The sequence below is a fragment of the Erpetoichthys calabaricus genome, chromosome 7 (genome assembly GCF_900747795.2).
Source record: "Erpetoichthys calabaricus chromosome 7, fErpCal1.3, whole genome shotgun sequence".
Lineage (NCBI taxonomy): Eukaryota > Metazoa > Chordata > Cladistia > Polypteriformes > Polypteridae > Erpetoichthys > Erpetoichthys calabaricus.
The window spans coordinates 23,580,376-23,593,590 of record NC_041400.2 but is presented as its reverse complement, the minus strand read 5'-3'; the positions used below and the strand labels follow the sequence as shown (position 1 = coordinate 23,593,590).

At 39.2% G+C, this 13,215-nt stretch overlaps 1 protein-coding gene across 2 annotated transcripts in view; it reads right to left on the bottom strand.

Moving 5' to 3' along the window:
* LOC114654425 (low-density lipoprotein receptor-related protein 2-like) overlaps positions 1-13,215 on the bottom strand; it is a 104,719-nt gene that overhangs the window by 78,844 nt on the left and 12,660 nt on the right. For both annotated transcript variants that reach the window (XM_051930169.1, XM_028804985.2), the window contains 4 exons: positions 11,136-11,361; positions 10,609-10,734; positions 4,720-4,938; positions 1,446-1,754 (listed from right to left, as the gene is read on the bottom strand). In XM_051930169.1, the coding sequence (XP_051786129.1) occupies positions 1,446-1,754; positions 4,720-4,938; positions 10,609-10,734; positions 11,136-11,361 (880 nt within the window). The remainder of the gene's footprint in view (positions 1-1,445; positions 1,755-4,719; positions 4,939-10,608; positions 10,735-11,135; positions 11,362-13,215) is intronic.

The following is a 13,215-nucleotide window of genomic DNA, read 5'->3' as shown; positions in this document are numbered from 1 at the left end:
TTGCTCCATTATACAATGCAAGAGGGGGATAATTATGTTTTATTAAATTTATAAAATATACTTCACATCAGAAAGCAAATTTCATGTGGTAAATGAATATATGCCATGTTTGGTAAGAAGTTTGGGGATGGAGGGTCGCTGTATCCTTTAAACATTCACAATTAATCTGGGCAGCATGGTGGCACAGTAGTAGTGCTGCTGCCTCGCAGTAAAGAGACAACAGTTCATGTCCTGGGTCCTCCCTGTTTGGAGTTTGCATGTCCTCACCATGTCTGCCTGGGTTTCCTCCCACAGTCCAAAAGACATGCAGGTAAAGTGAATTGGCAATTCTAAATTGGACCCTAGAAGGTGTGCATGCCCGGCAATGGACTGGCACCTTATCCAGGGTTTGTTTCCTGTCTTGTGCCCTATGCTATCTGTGATAGGCTCCAGCAGACCCCTGCGACCCTCTAGAGGACAAGGCAGGTTAGAAAATGGCTGACTGTTACGAATCTTGACCAGAAAGCAAATGCACTCAAATTCAAAAGGCACATCATTCTCATGCCTTTCATTTACAGTCATGAAGAGGACACAGATATGCCAGTGCATCAATTGAGCTGTGAATGGGTAATGGCATATTTCACCCGCCTTGAAAGTAATATGAATTCACAAAACCAAGATGATGCGGGAGGCATGGTGGCGCAGTGGTAGTGCTGCCTCGCAGTTAGGAGACCTGGGTTCACTTCCCGTGTCCTCACTGCGTGGAGTTTGCATGTTCTCCCCACGTCTGCGTGGGTTTCCTCCCAAAGTCCAAAGACATGCAGGTTAGGTGCATTGGCAATCCTAAATTGTCCCTATTGTGTGCTTGGTGTGTGGGTGTGTGCATGCCCTACAGTGGGTTGGCACCCTGCCTGGGATTGGTCCCTGCCTTGTACCCCGTGTTGGCTGGGATTGGCTCCAGCAGACCCCCTGTGACCCTGTGTTCGGATTCAGCAGCTTGGAAAATGGATGGATGGAAAACCAAGATGATGCATAACAATGGCCAAATTATTTTCCAAGACGAAGACAGATGACCTACAGTACATAAACATACAAACTTCAATATGTAACATATTTCTCTAGCCCACTTAATCCAACCCAATTGTCATATATAATTGAGGGGGGGTGGTGGTGTATCAAAGCCTATTATGGCTGGACTAGGTACAACACAGGAAACTACTTTGGGCAATGTACCATTCCATCACAGGGCCCACTTGCACTCACATCACACATGGACCAATTTGAAATCTCCAGTTAACTTAACCAGAACATTTTTTCAGCTGTGGAAGAAAAACTCAAACATTGGAAAACAAATCCCAACATGGTGAAGGGCCAGAAGCTGGATCCATTAAAACAGAATCACTAACCAATATCCATCAGAAAACTTCTGCATGCCAGAGAAATCACCCTGTATCATACATACGTACCTGCATTTTGATCATTCCAAATTAAGCGGTTTGATTTTATGTCCAGAACCAGATGGCCAAGCTCTGCTTCAGAAGCATCTAATAGTTCCCACACTCGCCAATCCGTTAAATTCATCCTCAGGATTCGTCTGTCTTCAATCCAAAATAAAGACCCTCTCATCCAGTCAAGGTGGAGTTCTGTAATCACTCTTGTGGTATCATAGAGAGTTTTAGGCAAATGACTGTTGACTTTATTCATCCCAATTAGATGGCCACTGCAGGACAGCCAGTACACACTTCCTTCTTCTTGATCAACTCTCAGGAAGCACACTGAAAAATGAACGCTTACATTAGAACTTCTGCAGGTAAAAAGGCAATAAGCTCTTGAAAATGTGCATTAATCCTGGACAATGTAAATGAGCAAATTCAACACGGAAATGATATGCCAGTACAAATACCAAAACAATGTAGAAAACCTCAAAAAGTACAATACTTGAATAAAATCTAAAAGATTAAAACTTAATACTATATAGCTTATAATTTGATTGGCTTCAATTGCTCACCTACAGTCAAATAACTGAAACTAATTGGTAACTATCAAATAACTGGGTAACTGGTGACTTCATGAAAGAAGCAGCTTTCTGAAAATAAGCCATTCTAACTCCCAAAAAGAATTTGTTACATGCTTTGGGTCATCCATTATGAGGAGAGTCATCCAAAGTAGGTGTGAGGCAGCATAGATATGTGAGAAGCATGGATTTAGTTTGTTTGAACTTCAAATATGAAAGACAGGGATAGGAGACAATACCATCAGAAAAAAAAATTAGTCTTTGAGAAGCAGATTTGAGAAGGCAGTTTACAACTTAATTACCAGTGTATCCTTTATGTGTGAAATTGGAGAGGCTGCTTACATACCAGAACAAAGCAACTATACTGGTGGTTGGGGCATACCGGAGTTCTCATTGGTAAATGCTGCACTGCTACACTGGTCCAGGAGGTCTGTCAGAGGCTACAGTGCCAAAATAAGTGGAGGCTTACATGCTACAGGCCGTCTGTCTTTCTGCCATTTTTCATCTTGAGGAGAGGCCACCTCTCAATTTGTCTAGAGGCCATATACGGGAGAAGAGACTCTTGGACCAAAGACCAATCAACATAAGAGCCCCACCTGGTAATTAAGTATATTAGATACTTAAGAATCAGTTTGTATCGACATTTTGTCACAAAGAATTGTACTCCGCTATTTTGGGCACATTATAATGGCTGAAAAAATGTGTCACTCTCTCTCCAGCCTGTTCTGGGACTCTAACTGAAAGGGGGTAGTGGTGAACCAAAATAACAGTCAACTATGAGTGTGGTAACAGTAGGAGACTTGGTCTCAAAAAGGAAGATTTGGGGGAAAATATTCAGGAAACAAAAATCCAGCTGAAAACCTTGACTTTAAAAGAGGTGGCATCAGTTATGATGAAAGGTCTACAGATTAACAAGCTTTTCATTCTTTAGAAACAATAAAAAGGAAAATCAATACAACTGATGTGCTTTCATGAATCCTAGAACATTAATGGAATTCTGGCTTCCAAATATTTGCAAGTGCATCTTGTCAAAGATGCATCTTTTCCAAGCTTAGCTACTGCCTTGCGCCCAAAGGTGCTAAGATAAGCACTAGCACCCAGTGCCCTTAAACTGGATAAGTGGGCTAGAAAATGGTCAGCCAAATAAGAATTGGCTTCCTACAGTCTGCTAACAGTTAGTCCCATGGGTACCCCCCCGAAAATATACTCAGGATGATGCAATGATATGCTTTGTACTGTTAATCCCAAATAACTGAACAGCATTCTGCTTCCATCTAGTGGATGAAATAACATCTTGCTCAAATATATAAATACACACACACACATACACACAATATACATTCACTGGCCATTTTATTAGCTACACCTGCTTGTTAATGCAAATGTCTAATCAGCCAATCGCATGACAGCCACTCAATGCGTTTAGGCCTGAAGACATCGTCAAGACGTCCTGCTGAAGTTCATACTGAGCACCAGAATGGGGAAGAAAGGTGATTTAAGGGACTTTGAAGGTGGCAAGATTGTTGGTGCCACGTATGTATATAAATTGTGGAACAACAATTACAATTGAGTTTTTAACCACAGCATTACAATGTGTTACACAGTGAATGTAATAAAACCAAGTTACTCTAATTATACAGGTAATTACATGGTAAGTACAGCTTAATTAGGGACCCCTAATCTAAAGTGATATTGAAAACTGTTTTTGGCTCATTTTTCTGGGGGTAAACATAATGCTAAAGAAGTTAAATATCAAGGCTATACATTGCAGTCCCATCACTGCCTGGGAAGTGGTGAATAAGCTGTGCTAGCAGAATATATCCATAACTAGAAATGCTTCTGCTAAAATTCTTTCAATTGTCATATCCTTACTTTATATCAATTGGAGCATAAAAGGTTAATGTTAAAGGACTACCTTGACTAGATGGCAGCGACTGCATAGCAGTGTATTTTCTTGTATCCAATATGCAATCTGTCATGTAACTTCATTGAAAGTGGTTTATGGTAACCAATAGAATGTTCAGAATTTAAACCTCACAATTTAACAAATCATTGAACTTAAATTTTAACATTGAACTCAATATTTTAAAGTAATAAAGCCTCCTGGACTGAAATAAGACTTGCTTCAATTTTCACTTAGTTACAAATCAACACTTTGCTTTTATTTCTCATTTTGAAGTTGCTTTTGTTGACTTTACAAAGTGTTTATTAAGTGATGAGCTCCTATATAGGGCAGGGTATTGTGTTAAGGTGGGCCACCCTGATTTGAACAGTAAACACCACTCGGGTGAAGCTAGCAGAAGTCCCCCAGGCACATTTTGTTTCATACTTTGAAAGTATGAGAGTTAAAATATGCTTTGGTCATTAACAGCATATTGCGATTGTGATGGTGTACTGTATGTTCTAACAGGCTTCTTCAAATTGACACGAGAGACACGATATCCCATTGAGTGCTCCTGTGAAATTCACAATTAGGAATTATAAGAAATGTGGTGCGCTACTGATTGTGGTGAGCAATGCACTGAAACCAAGAAACCCCTTTGTCTTTACCAGCACCATAAATGGAAAGGAAAAAATCCTCACAAGTCAGGCAATTACAGCAATGAACTGGTGCATCAAAGGGTCATGTCAGACTGAACTCCATTATACTCGGGCTGTTTTGTGCACTACCCAAAAATCTATGAACAGAATATTCAGAGACTCATGTCCCCCAGAGACAGTCTCACCTGGTACAGGGGTGTGAATCAATTCCGACTGATTCAGCTGGGGTTTCAGCCTCGTCAGCTGGCCTGTAGCATTAATCCAGTAGATCCAGTTCCTTTTCCAGTCAAAGTCAAATGAGGTGATGGCTTCAGGTAAATCAAGGACTTTGATCTTTTTAACACCCGTTACATCAAACTCTAGCTTATGTAAATGATTTACTGTTGCATACAGGACTACCAGATCTAAAAATGAAAAAGCATCAGGTAAAACATTTAATGAATAAATAAAAAACTCACTAATTGCTTAAGAATATCACTGAAAAGGAAAGCAGAAAAAAACTAATGAACTAAGAAAAGGACCAACTTGACAACAATGCTTCACCACATCATTCAGCTACTATGATGGATTATCTATCAGAACATCCGGGACCTCATGTATAATGATGTGTAGAATTCACACAAACAATGTAGATGTGAAAAGTGGCTTAAACACAGAATGGCTAGAATTGTTGACATGTTCAGCTTGTATCCAGGTGCATTTTTTAACCATTCCCTGGTATTAGCAGTTTGGGGATTTGTATGTCGAGCAGAATCTATAATGACTACTGTCATCTCATCTGTAGGGATGAATCCTGTCAGGGCTTTTGTGCCACCAAAGTAGATTCTGTCCACTACACTGAAAGGAAAACACTTAACTAGACATTAAATTCAACTTTGAGTGCCCCAAAGGCTCCTTAAAATGCGATCAGCTTGTTCCAGCAGCTGGGAGCAATACAAACAAAAACAATCTCCATCCACAGTAGCATTTTCATAGTTTATGATTGTATTTTCATGCACACTAGAATGAATACATAACATTGACTCATGGGACAGGACTCCATTGGCAGAAAAATCCTTGATGGGATGGCAACGCCACCAGCCACAGAATTTATAAGAAAACTGTAGCAACTGCTAAGTTAATCTTTTGCACATGCATGCAACATTTAAACTGTCCATAACACAATTTAGATGCATACAGGTTAGAAAGACAACAAACACGATGGTAAGCTACTCCTCTAGGTCTATGTTGGAATATTTTTTCTTTCATGAAGGATGACCAGTCATGAAATCAAATGTTGTAATGAGTAGAATCCAATCAGGAAAGGGCTACACAAGCACAAACTGTGTGTACCCCCAATCCACAACTCCCCAAACCCACAAATGCTGGGCCAGCATTTCCAGAAGCATACAGGCCTTCAGTTTTCAGGTCTTTATCATGGTGTGAAGACCCCAAAGATGGGGTGTATGTAAGGCAAAAACAGACTATTGTTTGTGTTTTGAAATGAAAATGTAGTAATGGAGGTGTAGGTTAAGAGTTCCAGTGTTACAGATTCAAATCACAGCCTGGTCACTATGTGGTGTTTGCCTGTTCCCCCTAAAAGAATTTCTCCAAGTACTTAGGTCCTCCTTCAAATATGCCAAAGCCATTAGGCTATTTGGCAACCTCATGCCTGCCTTATAGGAGTAAAGGTGCGCGTGTTTATATGCCAAAGCTTGGATTGTGCTCAAGAAAGCCAAGAGTGGCCTTCCTCATCCTGCAAACTCTGGTCTGAATAAGGGTTTGGGGGAAGAGGGGAGGAAAAAATTGATGCTTTAATAAGCAACTATTTAAATATTTAAGTGTCAAAAAATCCAAATGGGGTCCAGGAAACGTCTTCATCTAAATGGACCCTTCTGTTCAACTCCATTGAGAACTGAAACATCCCAGTACCTTATTAAATAAGAACGGACACATGGAAAATACACGTACAGAAACTCAACTAAAGTAATGGAATGACCTACGACAGGAGAAAGCTTGAGTAAAACCTGCTGCATATGGGGTCGGCCTGCACAGAATTTGAGAATTTAAGACACCCAAGTACCTCGGATCATATGTTGTTTCTTTGACCAAACTGCCACAGCTCAGCTACTGGCTTCTTTCCAAAGCTCCTCAAATTCCTCTCCAAGCAGCAGCTCATTTCTGCTTCACTCACTCATCACAACACTTGCTAAAGATGAGTAGACAGGTGTTATACTTGGTCTGGCAATCAATATACAAGTAGGAGGTCATAAGATGGTAACAGTGATAGGATGGGGAGATGGGGGTAGCAGTCATCAGCGGCAAGGCATTTGGACTGCCAGCCAAAGTGTCACTTCAGTCCACCACAGACTCAAAGAACCAGAGCTACATTAGCTTCAGTTATTGTAAATCTAGGAGAAACGGACACCATACTGTGGACATGTAACTAGAAAGTCGTGAGACAACTGTTATCTACTGGCCAAGGTCCAAGAGTGTGAAGTGCAAAGATGCCAATTTAGAAATCCGCAAAGACTTGCCTTGACCCTGAGCAGTACAAAAGCTACCAGGACAAAAGATAAGAATTGTGCAAACAGTTCTTTGCAATTTCCATGGGATAAACATTTCAGTAAAATAAAAACTTGAGCAGCAGGTCCACATATTAACATCTGCAGAGTCTTCCACTTCACTGAACTGGTATAACACACAATAGGTGGCCTTGGGAATGTACACATCTGATTTCCTCCGTCATTCTTGCACTTTAATAGTTATTACTTATACTCTTAGCGGACACATTTATCCAAGGTGACTTAATAGATCATGGTAAATGGCAATAGTTTATGGATATTTTTAAAATTTGGAGTACAGACAGATTAAGGTAGTGTTTCCCAACCTCGGTCCTGTGGCCCCCCTGTCGCTGCAGGATTTTGTTCCAACCAGCTTCTGTTTTTAATTGGACTCCTTGGCTAATTAAGTGATGTGTTAGTTCCCAAGTTCTGTGTTGTGGGAACAATATAGAAATTAGAAAACGAAGTTTAGTACATTTTAATATTCTACTTTTCTAGGTGTTCTAATTGTTTAATTAACCTATTATTTACTAATTAGTGTGTTTGACACTAAAGTTGTTGCAGCCTTTGATTATTCAGTGTTTGCTCTGCTCATTTTTAATTGTCAATAACATACAACAAAGGGGAAAAACTGCACACAGAAAGGGCAAAATATAATGAAATCAACAAAAGAGAGTTAAGCATTTAAATCTATAGCAAAAGCAGAAATAGTTCTAAATGTCTTATAAATGTAAAAAATCATACTGCTGTGCTTTTCTGAATGTAGAAGAAAAATCCCGGCTAATTAAATGAGGTCAGTGTTATCAGGTGTTGTCACCGATTAGGAATCTGGTTGGAACAAAAACCTGCAGCCACAGGGGGTCCCCAGGACCAAGGCTGGGAAACACAGGGTTAAGGCCATGTGACACAGACTAAGTGATTTTCAGTTGTAGCCTTCACTTAATCTTAGCAAGTCAAAGGCAGTAATCATGAGACGTGTAGTCACACATGCTCAGTAACTCACTTGGACAAGGCAAGGCCACTACTTGCATAGGGACCCGGAGTGGTGGGTGGGAGAATTAACCAATGAACCAGCAACGACTAATAAGGAACGCAGGAGTTTCAGATCTCACAAACAAAAATTCATCTGTCTCATGTTTGTTTTCCACACAACAGCAGATTGGGAAAAAAAGAAAAAAATGGCAAAGACTGCAGCTGAAGTCCTGCACCTGTTCATCCTTCATACAACATCTGCTCCATCAGGCAGCCCATCACCAGTCAGAAAAAGGGATGTGCACGATTGTGCTGGAAGGTCAGCATCAGTTGCTAAATCTGACATGCCCAGTATTTTTCAGTAGTGTAAAAGGACATGGTCTGGAAATGAGATCAGCATCTGCAGTTGGCAAGTCTGAAATGCCCAGTGACTAGAAATTGTTTAATGTGACACTGGGTTTAAACAGCCTTCTCAGGGTCTTACACAGCAAGGCAGAGATGGAAAACAAACAGGCTACCCTGGTGCCTTAAAGTCCAGTGCCAAAAACCAACACGCCACACTGCTGTTTGCAACAGTAACTCTGCAGTAATAGTTTTTGTAGAGGTGACAAGATTTGTGCCCTGTGATGAGCTGGCATGCCATTATTTCTTTTCTCACTTCATCAATGCTGTTGTGACACTAGATCCCCACACCTGCAAAACTGAGTTTTGAGAAAAGGTTCATTTTGAGAATAGACTGTGCAAATACATTTGGGAAAATTGTAAGTATTTTGAGGGTAACAGATGTAGAATTATTGTTAGATATTTTAAATAAAAGATCGCTGTGTCAGTGGGATTTTACAATTTAATGTGTAGCCCTTTAAACAGTGGTAATAGTAGTAGTACTTAACATAATGTGTACAAGTGAATAGTATGTTAATATGAATGTAAAATATTCCAAAAGTAAAAACATTACAAGTTCAGCAGTAAAAGAAAAAGTAGCTTAAAAATGGTTGTAGAAAGATGTATGAGAAGATGGAGGAAGAGATGAGTTTCGAGATGAGTAGTGAGCCCATTTAGAAATTGTAAGGAATGCTTAAGTTGTCAACCAGATAACTAAAGTTAGAGAGAATTGTTATTTATTTTTTTTATGAACTTCAGTAAGAAGTTTATTCAGTAAGTCACCACTCCATGACAAAGTTAACTGGTTTGATACATTATGGGGTATTGTGTCCATTATGAAGGACAGTGTGGAGTGAGCCAATCCAGAAAACTGCAAGTGCTATCTCTTAAGGCTGAACAAACTGGGACTTCAGGGAAAACTGGAGTTTGGAGGTGCGTCAGACTTTCCAGCAGCTGAATGCCTACTGGAGCCGAACATATTAGTTAACAATGTCATCCGTCTGGGTCATTTTGTCTTAACAGCAGACGGTGGTGTGGAGTTTACTGTGTGCTCTACAGGAGACACGTGTTTGGGATGCACTGCTCAACATCAACCTGCAATGTTTTATAAGGATCTTTTCAACCAAAGACTTTATATATGTAAAAAACCTTTGGATTATGTTTAATCTACCTCAAGGACTTTAAGATTTCTAAGTTACTTTTGTATGTGGCATTGTTATATAATTGTGAATGTAGGTTTAGTTGATACAGTATTTACATATTTGTGAACAACAATTCACACATTTAAAATGACCAATTGAGCAATTGTGTAGTTTTCGATATTGATTGAATATAATAAAACTGAGCAGAGCATTAGTGGTTTTTCTAAAGTGTCACTGTTTAGAGCCTACGTTCATTGTATTATCAAGTATAGAGAACATAGAGAAGGATTAAAATAAAGTGCTGAAATCTACTTTAAAGTCAGGAAGGATACAACACAACTACTAGTTAGACTAAATAGATTTAAAGGAACTCAGGTCAGCACCCTCAGGAAATGCCAAGGTGGTGCTACACAGGTATAAAACAAATGATCTGTGAAGACTAATATTTTCAAACCTTTATTTCCTATTGACATCTAAGTGGACCAATGTTGGCCTGCAGGTATGGTAAGCTTTGCTTTAAAGAATTTCTTTACATAAATTCTACACTTCTGTTTACAGCTTGAGGATTTTAGCAACAACATAACATTAAAGTTATGAGAACAGGCCATTCATCACTCATCTTGTTCACCTACAGATTGTGCAAAGTAACATCAAGTCGAGACTTCAAGTCCCCAAAGTCCTACTCTCCATCTCACTACTTGGTAGTTTATTCCATATGTTTGTGGTTCTTTGCGTAAAGAAACCCTAACATTTGTACAAAATCGTACCTTAAGTTAACATTAAGTTGATATTTGTATTCACAAACCACAAAGATCAAAGCAATATTTATTTCAAAAGCATATTTTCATACAAAGGATGCTGCTCTAAAATGCTTTACAGAATGTCAATGAAGTAGATGCATGCAAAGAGAAACAAATTTAAATACGAATAATGAATAAATATATACAAAATATAAATAATGCACATTTACATAAAGATGTATAACTAGGAGAAATAGAGTCCTTGAAATATAGAAAGTATACAAAGGATGACTTACTTTCACATTTACCAGAAGATCGGAGAATCATCCCATCTGGACATGCACATATGTATCCAGGCACCCTGTGAGGGGATGGCAAGCAAACATGGCTGCAGGCAGCATGAGCACATGGAGAGGCAGAGGCTGAAAATGAAACCAGCAAGAAATCTCATGTTAAATTAATATACAGTCAGCTGTTCAGCACAATTGTTGTATGTAACAAGGAACTTTACACAGCAAAAATGTTTCATAAACAATACAAAAAAAACTTTAGATTGTAGAGTTGCAAGAAACAATCTTGATTGCACATACATGAACTGAATAATTCCCAGCTTGGTTAATGTTTTCCAGGTTAGAAGCCACATCGTAAGATTTACCATTCTGTATATATTTAAGGGCACTTTCAGAATTTCATATGCTATTCTTATTTTGGCCTTTGGCTGTCAAGTTTCCACATTTACCCAGCTTGCTTAATTGTCCCACCAATCACTCACTAGACTCATTAATTGATATAAGCCGTCTACATTCCACTCCGTATCACTTACCATTTGTCCGCTGAAGAGGATGAAAAATCGCCAGTAAGGAGCTGGAGGACTGTATCAGGGCTGTGCTTTGTTGTGGAGAGTTGCGGGAAGTCTGCCACAACTGTTTTCCATCAGACCAGTAGAACCACTCTTGAAATGAGGCAAATCCTAGCACTTCCGTGCCCCTTGGGAAAGCACCCAAGATGGAGAAGCGTCCACTACCATCAAGGAATACGGTTTCAATAGACTTAAAGTAAAAAGATAGAAAGAATGATAGCTAAATTAAGCTCCTTGATGTTAACCTCAAGCTTTTATTGGGCTCTGAATTCTAACATTTAACCCCAATTGTCCCTCATGAAATAGCCGTTTTATACCAATGTACAGTGTTAAACCTGAATAACACTCAGTACAATATTATGCATCCATCTAATGGATTAAGTTGCATCATTCTGCACAAAAAAATTCCATTTGTTCTGCCACTCTGTGGTAACTTAGTGAGTGGGGCTAAGCCTTCAACCAAAACACAAAGCAGTAAAGCCAGTTTTAGAACAAACTGAACTATTAGCTGAATCAAGCACTAGTGCAGACCATGAGAATCGTTAATCAGAAACTGACAAATAGTAAAACTGATGCATACAGCAGTGTATGATTGAAATATCAAGATATGCCTAGTGAATTCTGTCACATGAAGGATCACCATATGGTAAGTAGGTGCGGGGCAAAAAAGGCAAAATGACTCCAATCAAGTAGAAATATTTTAGCCCCCCCTAAGCACTGTTTCACAGTGACAGCTACATTATGATGTCAGGAAAAATATGGCAGTCACTAAGCCATGTGCTGTTGTAGTCTACAACAACAAATGCTGTGTCCATTGTGCACATCAGATACTGACATGTTATCTCACCTGAACAAACAAAAAAAACGTGTTTTTACTGTCTTGATTTCAACATTAGGCTGCAAGTTGATAACTGCTTCAAAACACCTCACGAAGGACATGCACTAAATCGATACAGTAATACAGCAGTGGACACTAGACCAACATTTTCTACGGTATTTATGTTGACATTTTGATATTCACACATTTTGTTACATGTAATTATTTTTACTGCTGAAAAATGCTAGCCTGGGGGAAAACATAATACCAAGGATGTTAAAGTACCTTGGGGCATCTCCTGCCGCCTAAGTGCCACAGATAATTCCATGTCAAAGTTTAACCAGCTGGAGACACTGTGAAATCTATCAGTTTAATTGGTGATTCTTCTATTTAAGAAAGCTGAATATGTAAAACATGATCCAGATACAACAACATGAGAAATACAGCAGTATAAACATTGTGTTAAAAACACAGAGCACCAAGTGACTCATTGTAATGCACACAAACTATGGGAGCATTTTGAGGGTTCTTGACAGGTAAAATTTCCAGGGGACGAAGTTGGGTGAAACAGTCAAACACTTGTTCCTTCTTTGGCTCTGGAATGGTTGGCGAAGTCAATGAGGACCTCTGAAATCATAATCTAATTCCCACATGTGCTCCCCAGATCGCTATATGAATATTAAATAAACTGAAACTGGTGCTTATTCATGGACCTGCATCTGACAGAGCAACTTGCACGTCCTCCGGAGCTAATGGACTAGCTGTCACAATTTCCAAACTGCAGCAGTCCTTTGTATATTTAAAAACTTCCATAAGCTCACTATTAAACAGTTATTTCACTACTGACCCTAAACTTTGATCTTGTCCTCTATATTAGAATATGTACTAAAACAGCAATGATCTGGCATGCCATTTTAATAACATTTATAAATTCTTGCCAAATTCTAAAATATTCTTGAAACATTCCTCAGACAGAATTTAACCCCCCAAGATTACAAGAAATGAGTCAAGTCATTTGCTGTTCTGGATATGTTGGTTGTAAACTGTGCCTGATGTATACTTTTTACCTACATTAAGGTAGGTCTTCGTTACAAATCATTGTGCATCCCAGTTCAGACATTCACAATGGGTTAATTATAAGCGGCCAGCCATGATATCTGGATTACAACGGCCTTCAGAAGCAGCGGTCTCTTCTATGCCATAAGTTATAGGAGTTCTCCTATGATC